The sequence below is a fragment of the Neolamprologus brichardi genome, chromosome 10 (genome assembly GCF_056152115.1).
Source record: "Neolamprologus brichardi isolate AB-2024 chromosome 10, ASM5615211v1, whole genome shotgun sequence".
NCBI lineage: Eukaryota > Metazoa > Chordata > Actinopteri > Cichliformes > Cichlidae > Neolamprologus > Neolamprologus brichardi.
In genome coordinates this window covers 33,831,505-33,848,800 of record NC_142113.1, presented here as the reverse complement: position 1 = coordinate 33,848,800, position 17,296 = coordinate 33,831,505, and the positions used below count along the sequence as shown (strand labels likewise).

The 17,296-nt window shown below is 42.4% G+C and overlaps 2 protein-coding genes across 2 annotated transcripts; both read right to left on the bottom strand.

Annotated features, from left to right (window-relative positions):
• Nucleotides 1-1,293: 1,293 nt before the first annotated feature.
• Nucleotides 1,294-7,967, bottom strand: LOC102796844 (trafficking protein particle complex subunit 14-like). Its single transcript, XM_006808259.3, has 13 exons — nt 7,716-7,967; nt 6,302-6,642; nt 6,082-6,177; nt 5,859-5,988; nt 5,155-5,241; nt 4,604-4,724; nt 3,556-3,703; nt 3,246-3,328; nt 2,950-3,101; nt 2,527-2,663; nt 2,371-2,449; nt 2,175-2,289; nt 1,294-2,107 (listed from the first exon to the last, which is right to left on the bottom strand). The coding sequence occupies exons 1-13, from the start codon at nt 7,906-7,908 to the stop codon at nt 1,951-1,953; spliced, it is 1,839 nt and encodes a 612-aa protein (XP_006808322.1). The 5' UTR covers nt 7,909-7,967; the 3' UTR covers nt 1,294-1,950.
• Nucleotides 7,968-15,078: 7,111 nt separating this feature from the next.
• Nucleotides 15,079-16,050, bottom strand: LOC148101035 (odorant receptor 131-2-like). Its single transcript, XM_087847617.1, has one exon. It carries the CDS (start codon nt 16,048-16,050, stop codon nt 15,079-15,081), a length of 972 nt encoding a protein of 323 aa, XP_087703743.1.
• Nucleotides 16,051-17,296: the final 1,246 nt, after the last annotated feature.

The following is a 17,296-nucleotide window of genomic DNA, read 5'->3' as shown; positions in this document are numbered from 1 at the left end:
AACGGAGGCGGGGCTAGTGACGCCAACTGTCTGCAGTCCAGTTTTGAGATCCTTCCTGATCTGCAAAAGCTTTTTGGATGAAATGTCTTCAAGAACGTAGAAGCACACAGAGAACAGAGCAGAGCCAATCAAATGCCTGGGTGCATCATGTGACCTCGGACGTTAGAGAAACGCTCATTTCTTCTCATGTGTTGATTTTTAGCAGCGAGACAGCAGATGCACTCTGACTACATCTGTGTCTTCGCTGGTAGCTTATTGTTTCACTAATGATAAACCAAGAACTGTGATAAATTAACGCAATGATGGTCCCTGTTATTACCTGGAGTGGGAGGAGCTACTACTGACACTGAGGCCCCAGTAGCCCCTCCCTTAAAAACATCAAGTATAGCCAGAGACAGAAATACTCAGTTTTCCCAGGTTGAGTGCTGGAGATTCGTGCCTGCATCCCAGCTGAATTCCTGAGTTTTCATGAGTTTGTCTTGCTAATGTGCGCCAGTTATAGTGATGTGAGAATCATGAACGAATCGTTCAATACTAGAGAATCACTTTACTGACTCATGAATCATGATTCACAAGCCCAACTGACTCACTGACTCATCCCTGTTGCTGTTAGCAGCAATGTATCTGCTTATAATTAAAATTGTGGAGAAAAACACAACAGCCAGTATTGTAACAAAAACGTTTCTGCTCTGAACTAGAAGAAAAAACCCTGAGTAGAAGCTCACATCCAGACAATAGCTCCTCGGTTCACAGTAGCATCGCTCTGCTAACATGCTAACAGCACATCTGACTCACTCACCCCCTCCCTCCTGGTTCACAGCTTCTTCTTCTTCTTGGTTGGCAACCAATGTTAAGGCGCATTACCGCCCCCTGGCTCACAGCTCAGTGGACATTTAGATGAGAAAATATATATTTAACACATTTAAGGAAAATACTAATAAAATAAAAATAATAAAATAAAAATAAATAAATGTTTATTGAGCAATTTTGATAGGAAATTGCTTAATTTTAGAAATGTTTTTGCTCTTTTTTGCTCTATAAATAGTTGTTTTTTTAGAATCACTCATCTTAGCAGTGGGATTTACATGAAAAGAGAAACAAATTAAGTTTGAGTGAAAATGTACATTTTTTGCACTCTCTGGTCAATTGACTCAGTGAATCAAATGACTCAAAAAACCCGATTCACTTTGGTGAGTGACTCATTAAAACTCGATTCAGTAAAAAGAATCAAATTTACCATCACCAGCAGTTAATAACCAGGATGAACCAGAACACCGTGAGCAAGGACTCGTGCTGCTCTTTAATAAAAGGCTGAGTGTCCTCAGAGAGACGCTGTGAGGGAGCGCCGGGTGTCTGCAGACTCACAACAACAGCCTGGACCATTACATTCATTTTATTATCAACATTCTGCTGCAGTTACCGTTTGTGACGCGATGGAGGAAATAACACTGAAAGGAAACGTTAACTGTCCTCAGGTTCATACGTTTTTAACCTGTAATGTCTTTTACTCTGAAAATAACACAGAAGTAAAAAGCTAACACTTTATTTTGCAGGTTTGGCTCTTTCCAGCTCATTTCCTGGAAACTTTACTAAACAATGTAAAATAAATTCTCAGTTCTTCTTTGTGGAGCTGAGCTGCGTTTGCAGTTTTCATCCTGTAAAACACACCTGGAGCTTAAAACGATTCAGTGGCATCTGGACGATGCTTTAAAGATAAATATAAGATAAAATTTTAAAGAACGCTTCCAGGAAACGAGCTGGAAAACCCAACGTGACTTTAAATACAATAAAACATGAATTTCAGCTGAAGGATGAACTCCTTCCTCGTTGTTCTGATTGGTCAGCTGATTAAACACAGGAGCGTTTCCTGCAGTAACATGGAGTTGGGTTCTTTGTCATCTCTTCCCGTGAGCGTTTCTCTATCAAAATAAAAGCCTCTCCTCTCGCTGCCTAGCTGACAGGATCCACCACCAGGACTTTGCACTCCCTCTTGGCGATCTTGTCCAGCGACAGCAGCGACTTGTCCTGCGGCGGCAGGTAGAGCGGCCGACCGACCGGAGAGCCAACGGGAGGCGTGATGGCCCGTCGCTCCATGGCGCTGCCCGTCCTGTCGCACACAGAGAAGATTAAACGACATACTGGATGTGATATGAAGCTGAAGTTACTAAAGTTACCTCATGATGTGGGACCGAGACGGCTGCTGGTGGGAGAACGACTGCGAGCGCCCCAGACTGGCCTGGTGTCTGTCCAGGAGGTCTCGAACCGCCGGGCTGGACGGGCTGTTTTTACCTGGATGGTTTTGACACGACACAGAAATCAGAGCAGACGCAGGTCAAAGCCTTTTGTGTTTGTTTCCTGCTCAGAGCTTACGTGACAGGGGCCGAGCGTCGGGTGGAGGGTTGGACACCGACGCTGTGAACTGGAGCTTTAGCTTCATGTGCTGACTCAGCTGCAGAGAGAGGAGAAAACATGATGACGCGTGTGAGCGGGCGAGATAAGGAAGCAGGCGCTCAAAGCTCGGCGTACCTCGTAGAGTCCTGGTTTGAGGATCTGGAAGGCCACGCTGAACGACAGAGTGCTTCCTTTGCGGCAGTGACCCAGGTTACTGAGAGGGGTGTGACAGACCACGGCAGACAGCGCTGCGTCCTCCCCCTGACCTCGACCTGAGCGAGCGAGCAAACAACACATTACTCTGAAGCACGACTGACAGAGAGCGGCGCGATTCTCCTGAAACTGGTCCAGAGAACCGTCTCCATCCACGGGAAGAACACAACCAGGACCAGCTGGACAAAGCACCACAAACCTGCACTCCCCCTAACGTCCACTAGGGGCTCAGCCCCCACAGACTGCCCTGCGTCCCAGAAACAAACCCGCTCACAGGTTTCCTTTCAAACAGCTGCAGGGTGGATTTTTTCAAAACATCAAACATGAATCAAAATACTCGCTGACCCTCTGGAGTCCAGACGAGCCGCACAGCCAGGAAGTCCTGCAGGTTGTTGAGAAGAACGTATTTGACCTTGAAGTGCTCCTTCACCCTGACGGTGCTCGGACAGCTGGCCGTCATGACGAAGCGCGGCCGGTCCAGACGGATACTGGGCAACCTGAGTGGAGGGAGGACGGCGGGTCATTCAGAGAAGCAGCGGGAAAACGAAACGCTGTGTCGTCCTGCTGCAGAGGTCTGCACCCCCGAGCCTGGATATCTCATACCAAGACTAACACAGCACGTGTGTTTCATCCAGCCGTACCTGTAGTGGGTGTAGATGCAGTTGGTGAAAGGCATCTTGGACGTTGACCACTGCAGCACAGCGACCAGAGGAACCTCCAGCCCCTGAACACAAGCACACACATGCTGACAGCAGCGAAATAAGAAAAGGACGCATTAATGCAGGAACAGCTGCTCTAAAGCATGTCCGCCCTCAGAGTCGTAATAAAATCCTGCGCTGACACAGCTGTTCACAGAAACACGTCGTTTACTTTTCCTTCTTCAGGAAATCGTGAGGAGAACACAAACTGTGTGCACCAAACTATAAAACACACAACGCAACACAAACGCACCTCACTGGAGTCGTCCTGCGGCATGTCGTTGAGGTGCAGCTGGAACAGGAAGTCGTGCTCCTCCAAAGCGCTGAGCATGCTGGGAAGACGGCAGGCCAGGCTGTCCACCCGGCAGAAGGACGCCATGCCGACCTCACCGGACTGATGGCTGCAGAGCGAAGAACAACAAATACAGACATTCATCGCACAAACACACAATCTGACTGCACAACAACTCGTCCCAGAAACTCAAAGTAATCGAGTATAACACAAAGTAGCATCATTACTAAAAACGATCTGCAATGATACAAATGATAAAAATCCAACACAGTGTAACAAGGTATACACAACACACTAGGGATGCACCGATAGGGGGGCCGATACTGTAAAATGTGTGTGTACTCATACTCGTAAAAGTTAACCGATACCAACTTATTTCATTAATCAGAGGGTGGCTTGTCATTTCTGTTGTAGTTTTTTAGATTGGCCACTAGGGGGCCAATTATTATTTTATTTATTATTTATTTTATAATTTTTTATATTTTATTATTTATTTAATAATAATTATTTTGTTTGTTTACAATATGGACACTCTGCAATAATTTAAAAGTTTATTTTATTCCAAACAGAAGTGTTTATTTATTATTCTGAAAGCTCGAGACAGTGCCAATAGTTCAGTGATATTTTGTTAAATTACAATGTGGAGACTCTGCAATAATTTAACAGAAGTGGTTATTTTTCACTTGAAATTTTTTTGTGGTCATTTTTATTAAGATTTTATTTTTTATCAGCAGAAAATAAAATAAAACCTGTCTTCCAATTCATTGCATTTGTGTGTGTGTGTGTGTGTGTGTGTGGTAGAAGTATCGGTTTTTGTACTCTGTATCGGCAAGTACTCAGATCCAAGTATCGGTATCGTATCGGTTTGAAAAAATTGGTATCGTTGCATCCCTACAACACACTGTCATTAAATACAATGTAACAAACACAATAACTAACAGGAGACAGGAGCCGCCACGGCAGCGCCGTCTGAACTCGCCATGTGAACGGGTCTCACTCATATACGTACCACACGTTGTCCACCAGCAGCACGGAGCCGTCGGGCATCACGGGAAGGTAGGAGGCGTTGAGGTTCGGTAAAATCCGAACATCCCGAATACTCACCTCCTCCTGAGAAGACTCGTTCAGCACTGACAGGAAACAGGAAACAGAATCACAGTTGACCACTGCAACCAAGCAACGGAATCTATTTTATTTTATTTACGGATTCGTTTCGGCCTTTAACGATGATTTAAAAAAACAGCGCCCTCTGCTGGTGCTTTTAGATTAAATACCAAAATATTCCTACATCGTCCTGCTGATCAGAGTCACAACCACGGAGCAGAGACTCGACAGTTTCGACCTACACGGGGCTCAGCGACGCCTCGGCGTGCCGGCAGTGCGCTGGCACGCTGGACGTCAGGTTAAAGGAGGCGATGCATCTACTGCTGATCGCCGCCCTGTTCAGCTTCATGTCACAGCACACAGCTGGGTTTATGTCGCTTAGCTTGGAGTCTTCCCTGACATGCAAACATCTGTCACCACAGTGACATCACAGTGATGATGAAGAGCGTTCTGTACCTTTTAAGACAGCGAGGTGTTTTCCAGAAACAGTCATCTGCTTGCAGCGGACGGTTGGAGGCGGCAGGACGGTCAGGGTGGTGCTCACTGTGGACCAGAAGCTGTGTTAAACCTCCCAGAGAACAACGTGACATCTTATACAATCATTCAAATTCTGTTTATCAGGATAAAACAGTCCCGCCCTCAGTGTGAGAACCTCAGCGAGGCTCTCAGAGGCGAGGACGGGGGGAGCAGGAAATGGGTCCCACCCCAGCTCAGGCGACTCAGGAACTGAACGAGCTGATTTAACTCCTGACTGATCAATGAAACTGATCACATGTCCATAACTGACCTCTGTCATGGTTGGATTTATTGTTTTTTACAGCATTTATCTTGATTTAATGAAATCTAGACGGATGCTAACGACTCTGCGTTCAGGTTATGTCACCTCGAGGAGCAGAGCCTACAATAACACGCCACACCCATGTGACCCCCTGCTGTGGAAGAGAGATTAAATGTCTCGTCATTCCGTTACTTTGATTCATAATTGTTCTGTACTTCCTGTTTTATTTTGAAGGTTACTTTCCTGTTGCATCTTGTTTGTTCTGCTTCCTGAGTGTCAAACCTGTTCTCATGGTCACCTGTGTGAGTCACTGTCAGGTGCGCGCTGTTCCCACCTGTTTCCTGTCTACCCACGGCGTTCCCATGAAGCAGTCAGTGCCTACCCTGAGCCTTGAAGGTGTTCAGGTCGTGTCTGAAGGTGTGCGTCGGCTCTCTCTGCTGCAGCACGCTCAGGTAGCCGAGTTCCTGCACCTCCACTTTCTCCGCCTCCTTCTTCCACACCGTGACCATCACCTGAACGCACATGGAGCAAAATTACTGAGCAAAGCAGCTACGACTCCAAGTCTTCACACAACGCCAGATATCTGCATCCAGAACAAGGCGGACCTTGACTTTCAGGGTGCTGACGGGCAGTTTGTCCAGAGAGACGGTGAGCGGGAAGATGACCTCATCCGTCAGGACCACCGGCTCATCTAGAGGAGACTGACAGGGAGGAGCAAACACATCATCGCGCCTGAGAGGAAAGCATCGCCTCTGAGGACTGATCTTAATCTAACAGCTGGAGGGAGGAGCGCCGTATCAAAGACAGGTAAAGGTGCGCATCTACCTGGACGGGCGCCCTGCGGAACTCCCTCGACGCCGTCCCAGAGGAGTTGTGGATGAGCAGAGGTTTGCAGTCCCTGAAGCTCCGGCACCGGGAGTCCACCCTGCTGCCGAGCGCAGCGATGGCGGCCTCGGCCGCGGCGATGTAGTCCTCTTCGCCATCCTCGTTGGCCTCGTCCCCGCTGCTCTGGTAGTCGTGGTGATGCTGATGGTGGTTGCCCCGGTGACGACTGCTCTCACCCGGACTCACGCTCGCCACGGCGCACAGAGATCCGGCCAGCTCCCTCCACGCCCGGCCGCTGACCGATTCCGTCCCAAAACCTGCCGCGGTGCCATCAGCGCCCCCTGCTGGGAAACAGACAGCTCTGCTCCAGGAAGCTTTTTTACACCCAAAGAAACATTTTAAGTACAAAAGTCTGAAGAGTTTGACTCTGTAACTCAGACTTCTGAGAAAATGACTAACAAAGCAAAGCGAAAACAAATTCCCCAAACGGTTCTTTGTTTCAGTGGCAGCGCTCACTCTTTGAACCTTCACATAATTTCCTGTTTCAGTGCTTCAGCCTGTTAGAGCTGTGGTCCTACAGTAGCTCATGTTTGTGGCCCCATCTGTGCAGGTGTTTAAGGCAGGTATGGTCCTGTTTTATACAATATTTTATTCTATTTAAATGTGTTTTACTGCATCTTTTTGCTCCTTCGTTTCCCAGTGACTGAACTCAGCCCTGCGTTGATCCCCCATCATGGCTGCTGGGGCTTTACCCTGTCTCAGGTCCTGTCTCAGGTCCTGTCTCAGGTCCTGTCTCAGGTCCTGTATCAGGACGTGTCCCCCGGCCGGATCATCTCAGGAGTTTAACTCTGGTTCATTGATTGTGACGCTGAGTCCCGCTCTGCACCTACATGCTTTCATTTGAAGCTCGTATCTACTGTTGGCCAAGCGCAGGTTTAATTAATGCATTTGTCTGGATGTGTTAGTCTCTCGTGACGTTTAGCCTGCTTTGACCTAAACTGCGCGGCCATAACAGTCAGGTGGAGGTTTCTGGGTGGTGCAGGTATGACCTCCATAAATGCAGATATTCAGAGGGCGTGTCTGTGGGTCAACAAAGGGTTAACCGTGAGTGTGCGGCCTCCTTTGTGTGCAGCCGTTACTGCTGAGGCTTTGTTGTTTGTTCCTGCTTTAAATATTTACACATCCTGACTGACGTGACTCGTGCATATAAATACATGTGACGTATGTAAGACGGCATAACGAGGATATCCTGTGCACACCTGCGGGACACGTCACGAAACATCCTAACGTTACAGGAGGAGCCTCGGCAGGTTTCTGCTGCGCTCTGTCTCCGTGTTTTCATGGTTTCGTGTTCACGTCTGTATGACTATCACAGGCTCGTACACTCCTCTCTCCTCGGCCCTCCCTCACGTACCCGGGCCGTGCTCGGTCGGCGTCGCTCCGGCTTCCCTGCAGCGCAGCACCAGCAGGAAGCGGACGGTCTCGCCCAGGTACAGGTGGCTCCTGCGGGGCAGCGTGCGGTACCGGGCCGGGTCGGACAGGTCCGTGATCGGCACCGCCGGGAAATACATGAAATACTCGCACTGCGACTCCATCATCTGCACCATGGCGACGACGGGAGGAGGCTGAGCGGCCGCAGGACCACAGTCAACGCGCTCTAACAATGAAACGCGCACTTCCTGTAGCTACTTTCAAAGTAAAAGCATGGACACCTGCCGATTGGGGGAAAAGGAGACCGTTAGCGCCCCACAGTGGACGTCCAGGGTACTACGACACCAAGTTTCTCGCCGTTGCCAAACTCACATGAAATTTAAAATAATAAGCACCGAGAGGAGCGTCTGGGTTTTATTTAGCTGTTATTTAAGTGCAGCTATTTGGACCTTTTACATGATTTATTGCACTTAATGTGGCTCTGATTAGAAACGAGATGAATTCACATCCATGTACCGATGCAGACATGTTTGCTTTGCTTTTTGACGTTTTGAGTTCACACACACGTGTTTACTTATGTGTGTGCATGTGTGATGGTGTGTGTGTGTGTGTGTGTGTGTGCATGTGTGATGGTGTGTGTGTGTGTGTGTGTGTGCATGTGTGATGGTGTGTGTGTGTGATGGTGTGTGTGTGTGTGTGTGAGGGTGTGTGAAGGTGTGTGTGTGTGAGGGTGTGTGAAGGTGAGTTTGCTTGTGTCAAAATTGGGGACTTCTATCAGCTCACACACCAGTCAATTGGGGACACCTCTCCCTTTGGGAACCAAAACCACCGTCCCCAATTAGATTTACCTCTAACAACGTTCAGCATGCTCTAAAACATAATTTAATCCCAAAATCTCACCTGTCCCCAAAAGTGACATTTTTTAGATTTTTTGTTTATGTGTATGACATTGCCCCCAAAATTTCTCGCAATCTGTGTATAACTCTATGTTGCCCCTAGTGGAAGTGTGTGAAATTGCAAAAATTTCCACTGTCCCCAAAAGTGACATTTCTTGGATTTTTTTGTGTGTGTATTAACTCTCCCTAACCCTTATATTATTATAGTGTAAGATTTCTTTTAATATACTGATCTTTGTTGAAAATCTTATTTAACATTCTTTTGTATGAATGGTTTTATATAAACAAACATTTGTTCTCTTGACTAAATAATAGAAATCAGTAGACTATTTGTTAGAAAGTAGATTATATTTTCAAAGTGTAAAGAAGACACTAGAAAATACAAAAGAGTCATATTTCACGTAATTATGATATAAATAGTTTTAATATTTTTTAAAGAATTATTTGGCATGATGTGAAGCAGATGCATGAAATAATGGAGCACTTTAGGTTCATATTTGCTTTCTGAACTGCAGCTTGACATAAATTACTCTAAATTCTTGATACTTGTATTGCAACATCTTTAAGATGTTTCTTGAATTTCTGTTGAATGGTGCAGGGATCCAAAATTTGGTGAAACAGCTGAGCTAAATTTAAATTTAAATGTTAATACCTTTTAGGCAGTATGTAAAATACTGCCTAAAAAGCATAAAAAGTCACAAGCATATGGCATAAAAGTTAATTCTCACCAAAGTCTCTTTAAGAGCTGATCAAAAACTGTGTAAGACTATGGTCATTGAATATGGATCATGACAGAAAAAGCCATGGAGGTTTGTGCAAGCAGCACCATGTAGAGCAGCTTTAAAGGTATGAAAAGTGATTAAAACTTTTTTAGTTTCTTATACCTATATCTTAAGGTTTCTGCTGAAAAGTTTCAGCATTTTCTGTTTGAATGTAAGAAAGTTATTTAGTAATAAATGGTAATACTGGTTTGCTTGATGTGCCCTTGATAATTTGGAAAAAAAAAGACTTGAGCTAATTAGCCCGAAAAAGCTAGCCACGTATAAATTACACATTCAGAGATGTCTTGGATTAAAAATCAAGGCATGTTTAAATGAACCAAACTTTCAATATTTTAGGGGATTTGATTTTTTTTATGCCTTTATGATTCTAAAATAAAAAAGGATGTTTATTAGCATCCTTAAGTTTTTCATGTGCAAGCTAACAATGAGGATTATCTTCTTAATTAAGAGAGGCTAATGAAACGGAAAAAATAAATAAGCTTCACAAAAAGGAATATTATGTTATTTGTTTAATTAATTAATTAATTATTCTGAAACAAAGAAACATAAATAAGCTGCAGGATTTTGAATGTCCCCATTTAGGTTAAAGTGGAGTGTATTTGTGTTAGAAACGTCCCCAAAAGTCATAAGAATATGGCATACTAGTGACTATAGTTGGATATGTTTTGGGATTTTTTTAAAAGATGTTATCATGTCCCTTTTTCAGTATAAATCTATCCATGGAGTCTGTAAACAATTTATCAATGATCCCCACACTCAAGTAAGAGTTATGTTGTAAAACCCTTCATTATGTCTAAGATTTAAAAATACGGAACAAATACCAGTCAGAGTGAGGGCTAAGATAAAGCAATCCATTCCCCAAATCATTACACATACTTTAACAAATGCAAATATTTAATAATCAGAGTTCATTGTATTTACCAGTTCCCTAAGGGAAGTTTCCCATTGAATGTCCCCATTTAGGTTAAAGTGGAGTGTATTTGTTTTAAAAACGTCCCCAAAAGTCATAAGCATATGGCATACTAATGACTATAGTTGGATATGCTTTGGGATTTAAAAAAAAAATAGTATCATGTCTCTTTTTCTGTATAAATTTATACATGAAGTCGGAGAACAATTTATCAATGATCACCACACTCAAGTAAGAGTTATGTTGTAAAACCCTTCATTATGTCTAAGATTTGAAAATATGAAACAAATACCAATCAGAATGAGGTCTAAGATAAAGCAATCCATCCCCTAAATCATTACACATACCTCAACATATGCATATGTTTAATAATCAGAGTTCATTGTATTTACCAGTTCCCTAAGGAAAGTTTCCCATTGAATGTCCCCATTTAGGTTAAAGCGGAGTGTATTTGTGTTAAAAACGTCCCCAAAAGTCATAAGTATATGGCATACTAATGACTATAGTTGGATATGTTTTGGGATTATTTTTCTAAATGTAGTGAAGTAGATTCTGGGGTAGGATTGTACATGATGTCCATGAATGCACCACTAACATCCACACCTTCCCAGTTGACAATTAGCAGACTTATAAGAAACAGCTGCGCTTCACTACCAGAAGGAGGCATTTGGCAGTCTTATCCATCCAAGGTGGCTGAGAGCATTAGGCAGGCTAAGCACTTCAGATCTCTCCAGGAAAGCTACTCAGTTTATTATTGCCCTTTAGAGAGTGGTAAGTGGGACTCTTACGTTCATCATAACTTGGCATAGTAGGGTGGACTTGACGACTGTTTCCTAGTGATGGTGAGATGAAGCCTCATGATGAACTGAAGCTTTCCACCCAATTGGTCGACTCATGATTCGAAGCATTGTGATGATTCATTTGCTTTACTGCGCCATCAAGTGGACAATTCAAGTGAAGCGGGCTCTGTGATTATAATGATGTGTAAACCTCTAAACTGAATAAGTAAATTGTTTTCTTGGTTATTTATCCCGAATATTGTCTCAGTATGTGTGATACAAAAGCGAAAGTGGAAACTATCAGGACAGAGTTTTACTCTTTTAGTTGTACTCGTAACATCAGTGAAAACTAAACTTAAGATATCCATTCTAAAATCGTACAGCTTGTCTTATCACTCACAGATCTTTAATACTGTACTTATTGGTGCCCTGAGGTAAAGGATAATTTGATTGGTTCTAATGTAGGTTAAAGCAGTGTTTATTAATAATTAAATTAAATCTTTTATGATAGGTTTGCTTCAAAGTTTGGATAGTTTCTGCAAATCAAATGAACCCTTAGTAATTGTGTACAAATTATCTGTGTTAACAATTCATAGTTGAAATTAGAAATTTCTTTTTTTAGTTTAAATAGAATATAAAAACTAGGTTAACTGTCTAATGTTTGCCTATTTAACTTATGTTTATCTACTCAAGACTAACCAAGCTGAAGCAGCATCATGAGAAATGCCTGAAACGTAAAAAAAAAAATTGATCTGCAAAATCTGGATTCCTCAAGCAATGAGATTGAGTCTCTTCTTTCAGGTATGGAGGCAACAAAAACACAATAGAATAAGAAAACAGATCAAGATGAAGACCGGGGACCAGGGACTTCTTCCCAGTGAACATATTTGGAAGCAAAGTTCTTGCCTTACAATTTGCTGGTAACAAACACTCAATAGTATAGATGATTTTTTTTTTTTTTTTTTTTTTTTAATTTTTATCCAAGTTTCTCTGCATTAATGATGTGCATATAAACTCCCAAAACAACACAGTAGTAATAAATGCAGTCAAAAATTTAAATTGTTCTGTGGCCGAGACGTTGGACATAGTTTTGATTTCTTCAAGATAAATGGAGACCTTAATTATTGGTTAGATTGGGTAGTTAACCTTACATTGTACTTTGAAGGAATTGCCTTTAAGGGAAGTATGGTCCCCAAAACTGACATAAAATAACTTGTGTATGTGTGTGTTGCTGAAGACCCCAAATGGAAGTAAGGTCCCCAAAAGTGGCATGAAATAGTTTATCTGTGTATCGCTGAAGACTCTACTAATTAAACATTCCCAGTCCCCAATGGGAAGGTAAAAAATACTGTCTGAACAAATGTTGCTTAAAATGAAAATCTGAAGTGATTTTTTTTTTTTTTTTTTTTTTTTTAAATTTCTGTGGTCTTGGAGGAGTAAAACTGAGTTGCCAGCTTGCTTCTAAACCATACAGAAAGTGGTGTCCCCAAAGGGTGGGAGTTGGGATATGCGACCCCAATTGGGACTTAAGCGTGTGTGTGCGTGCGTGCGTGCGTGTGTGTGTGTGCGTGCATTGAATAGTCCATTTTCTCGGTCGTCCATGTGAGTGAAGTTGCACCTTCCTTAATTGATAAATCAATCATCCATCCCTAGTCTCCACCACACCACTGTTTGTTTGTCAAACTTAGATTCAGGAGGAACAATGCGGTTTTTGTCTTGGGTCTAGATGCTGAGACCAGAGAGTTTCTCTCTGAGCCTTTTAGATTCAGAGAATGCATTTTCTGCATCCCTCAGGGGATCCTTTGGTGTGTCTTTTAGAAATATTGGGTGTTAAAGCTGTTTTAGGTTATTAGCTCCCTAGAGAACCACAATGAAACCTTAGTTTGCATTGCTGGCAATAAGTCAGATTTATTCCTGGTGGGTATCTGCCAGTGCTGTCCCGTTGTGATTGTCATTCTGTTAATTATTTCCTTGTCTAGAATCCGGCCCAGGCGTAAATGGTGTTTAGCTTTGCGACCTCAGGATTTTGTCTCTGCTTTTTGCAGGGGTTGTTGACTTTCTTAATAATGACCTCCAGTTTTATCTAGGGCAATTTTAAGCCAATGTAAAGCAGCTGGAACAGGAATTGGGACCTGTGGGTCTGAGGCCATGGTCCTCATTTGAAAAAGAGTAGAGTGTGTATTTTGTGATGGGAATGAGTTTCTATAGGACAGGGTCGTCCAATCCCAGTCCTCAAGAGCTGCCTTCCTGCAGCTTTTAGATGTATCCTTGTTCCGACTCACCTGAATCAAATGAATGGCTTGTTATCAGGCCTTTGCCAAACTTGATGGCATGCTGAAGAGATAATTTGATTCAGCTGTGTTGGAGTAGGGATGCATCTTAAAGCTGCAGAATTGTAGATCTCGAGGACTGGGATAGGACACCCCCACTCAGTTTTATTTAGGCGGTACCAAATGACAACAACAGTTGGCTCAAGGCAATTCAAATTGTAAGGTAAAGGCCTGACAATGATACAGTGAAAACATAAAAAGACCAACAGCTGTATGACCCCCTTTGAGCAAGTTCTTTGGTAACAGGGAGAACCTAAAAAGAAATAAGAATGACAAATGATTGATTTAAAACTCATGTAATGAGTTTATAATTTCTATTTTCTGTCCTATTCATCACATATTTCACAATATAAGCTTATATAAACAGAGAGAAGATATGGAAACTGTGGAAAACTTTAGAAAAGGACTGTGCTGTAACTCAGATGGTGGATACATTATTGAAATCTAATAGGTAACATTATTGTAATGTTGTAAATGTAATTAAGTTTTTTTTTTTTTTATATAGCACCAAACCACAGCAACAGTCATCTCATGCACTGACAAATCATCATTATTTAATGTGAACATATGTTAAGCCCTGCAAAGTTAGCACATTATAACTTAATTTTCCACCTCATCCAATGGCAGCAACCTTTCTCTCGTTGTTTGTTTTTGTTTTGTTTTTCAATTTTGAATCCACAGTTTTCAGTCACATGACTGACTCACACATGAGCTGTCCAGTAGAATAAAAATCTCACCTGTCCCGAATCAAGACCACTCAGATCATCTGTTCATGGAAAAAAGCTACGATATAAGGAGAAACTACACATTTCGGGGACTCGTGATCCATATTCTCCCCCAGCCCCTGTTTGGTGACATCTACATGTATCTTGCAGAGAATCCTTCACCTCACACTGCTGCCTGAATAAAAGCTTTCAACTGCAGACCTGTAAGGCTGGGTTATTTAAGGTATGCTCACATGTTGCCGGTATGCCATTTTGGCAGCTGTAAAAAAGCAAAGTGCAGAGACGTAGATGGATAGAGATAAAAATAATCAATCACAAAGTCACCTCAAGGTGATTTATGTAATGGGGTGAACACCATACAATATACAAAAAGTCTTTGATCAAACTATTTAAGACTTTTTGTTGATTGAAAATTCACCAAATTATTCAAGACTGACAGCAGAGAACAACTTTCCCAACACAAAAGCACCTTTAGTTTTCCCAAGTGCTGAATTTATTTTCACAACTTGGAACGCAAAGAAAACCCTCTAGGACACCTACAGTAATTCCAAGGCTAAACTGCAGGTTTAGAAGTAGCACAAATGTAGGCAAATTACATCTAATTAAAAATTGCTGCACTTTCTTTGCCTGAGCAGTGCTTGAGATAGAGTGGCTGTACACAGATTACGGGGTTAAACAAATGTGACGCTCTTTCCTATTTTACCAAAGCATGTAATAATTTGAGAGAACTATAAAGAATTATGTTTTGTTTTGTTTTTTAGTAAACAGCAGCAAATAATTCCTCACTTGTGTCATTTGACAACTGTATGGTTTTCAATAAAAATTCAAAAGTCAAGTCAGTAACAGAAGGAGTTATCCAGAATTGCAGTACGGTACTTTGAGGTTTGTATGCTTGTAAGTGTGGTGTGTACTCTGACTAACTCTCTATTTCACAGCCTTCGGTCTCGGCTGCATGACTGAGTATTTCAGTCGACAGCAAAGATAATATATGAGCACAGTTCTGATGCTTTGATCTCTGATACCATAAATCAGTGAACTCAGACATTTGGGGAAAATGAAAATACAAACATAAAAAACAACCTGGATGCGCACAAACACTATCCTTGTTAAAACTCTTGCAAGTGCTGTGAGTAGTGGGTTATAAATGGTTGAAGAAAGACTGAGACCCAGCTGCACCAGATGTAGCAGCAGTGTGTTACAAGCCTTACGAGCTGAAGCTTTATCTGTGGAGGCCGACCTGGCTGCTACTATAACACCAATATAAGAGCTTGTGATTGCCACACTTGCTGAAATAAACAGAACACATGTGAAGACTTTGTCGTAATCATCAGACATAGACCCACCAGGCATTGCTAATTTAGAGCAAAAGTCGTTCATCTGCAGACTATCAAGGGCTTCAAAAGGAAACTCTAACAGCAGAAGAACTCGAGTCAATATATTTAGTGAACCGATGGCCCAAATCACAATGATGGCCACACCTGTGTTGGTGATAGTGATGATGCTAGCATGCCTCAGTGAGTAGCACACAGCGACATATCTCTCCAGAGACATCACCACCAGCGTGACAGGAGAGACCACAGTTGTAAGATTGGCAAGCATAGTGAGCAAACCACATACAGGATATGTTAGTGTTATCCTACAAGCAGCAATAATATACAATAACTGACTCAGTGCCATCTGTACTGTGTCTGCAAACAGAAGGTTATACAGGAGAATGTATCGCGACGTCTCACAGAACAAAGCTTTACTCCTTAAAGTAAAAAGCATGATTCCATTAATGAAGAGAAATAAACAACATGGCAGTGTAGTCAGAGTGGAAAATAAAACTCTTTCCAAAACCCCTCGATACTGCTGGTTAGCAGCAACATTGGTCAGAGACAGATTTGCAAGTAACATTTCAATAAAGAAATTCAGTTTTTAACATCTTCAGTGGAAATAAAACACAAAAAAGTATTCCAACATTTAAAACAGAAAGACTCACAAAGCTCTTTTCAGCTCATCCTCCTCCTGCAGGAAATTAATAGGTTAGAGGGCTGTGGTTGCTTTCAGCCAAACGGCACTGGACGGCAAGATTTTCTTACCCACACATTGTGTATATACGCTCTGTAGTCACACCTTTTCATGTGACTATCACATGTCTGCATTATTTTTTTCCAGTTTACTTACAACTCCCCTCCTCGCCCCAGGGACATGATAACTTGAACATTATAGTATAGGAGTAATACATTAATAGCCTATAGTTGATTCCATATTGTTTAAAGCATTTTTTCTGACATTGCCATGAACATCATTATTACAATAACTAACATTTACTGTATGAAATGATATGCAACAAATAAGAATATAGTTCATAATTAAGAGTAGGAGTTAAGAGTAGGAATGCAGATGCTGGTTGCAGCTTTCCTACCGGCATCTTTCCACCTACCTCTTCGTGTTCCTATGGACATGAACATGATATTAAGGCACTTTTTATTGTAAGGTAAAGACCCTACATTAATACAAGCTGAGCTTGCCAGTTCCATCCAGAAAGGAACTGGCAGAAACATTATGGGAGCAAAACCCCTGATACTGGTAATCAGAGCAGTCACTTGAGACTGTAAGACCAGACTGACCAACCTGTGCACTGCCTGGATTAACTAAAATAAAGCCTCTGACTCAGTGTCCACACGTGTCACCAGGACCCTAAGTGCTTTCATCGAGAATTTTATGAAGACGTAGCAAACAACACTACAGGCTAACTTTAAAACAATTGCACTGGTGCCAGAATTACCTTCTGTCCCCACTGCTTATCTGCACAGGCCTGAACATCCCCAGTGAGATTATTAACAAGATGGCTACGTATACCAACTGCAGAATGGAGCAATCATTAGCCACCTCTTCTATTGGATGACATCAAGCTGTATGCCAGGAGATAATAGCACATTGATTCACTGATGCACAAAACTAGGATCTACAACATCGACATCAGAATGTCATTTGTACTGGAGAAGTGTAAAGAGATGGTAACAAAGAGAGCAAAGGTAGTAAGAACTGAGGGGATCGCACTACCAGAAAGCAACATTGCAGACATTGAGGACATCTACAAGTATCTGCAACCCTTAGGCAAATGGGAACCATGAAAACACTGATAGAAAAACTGCAA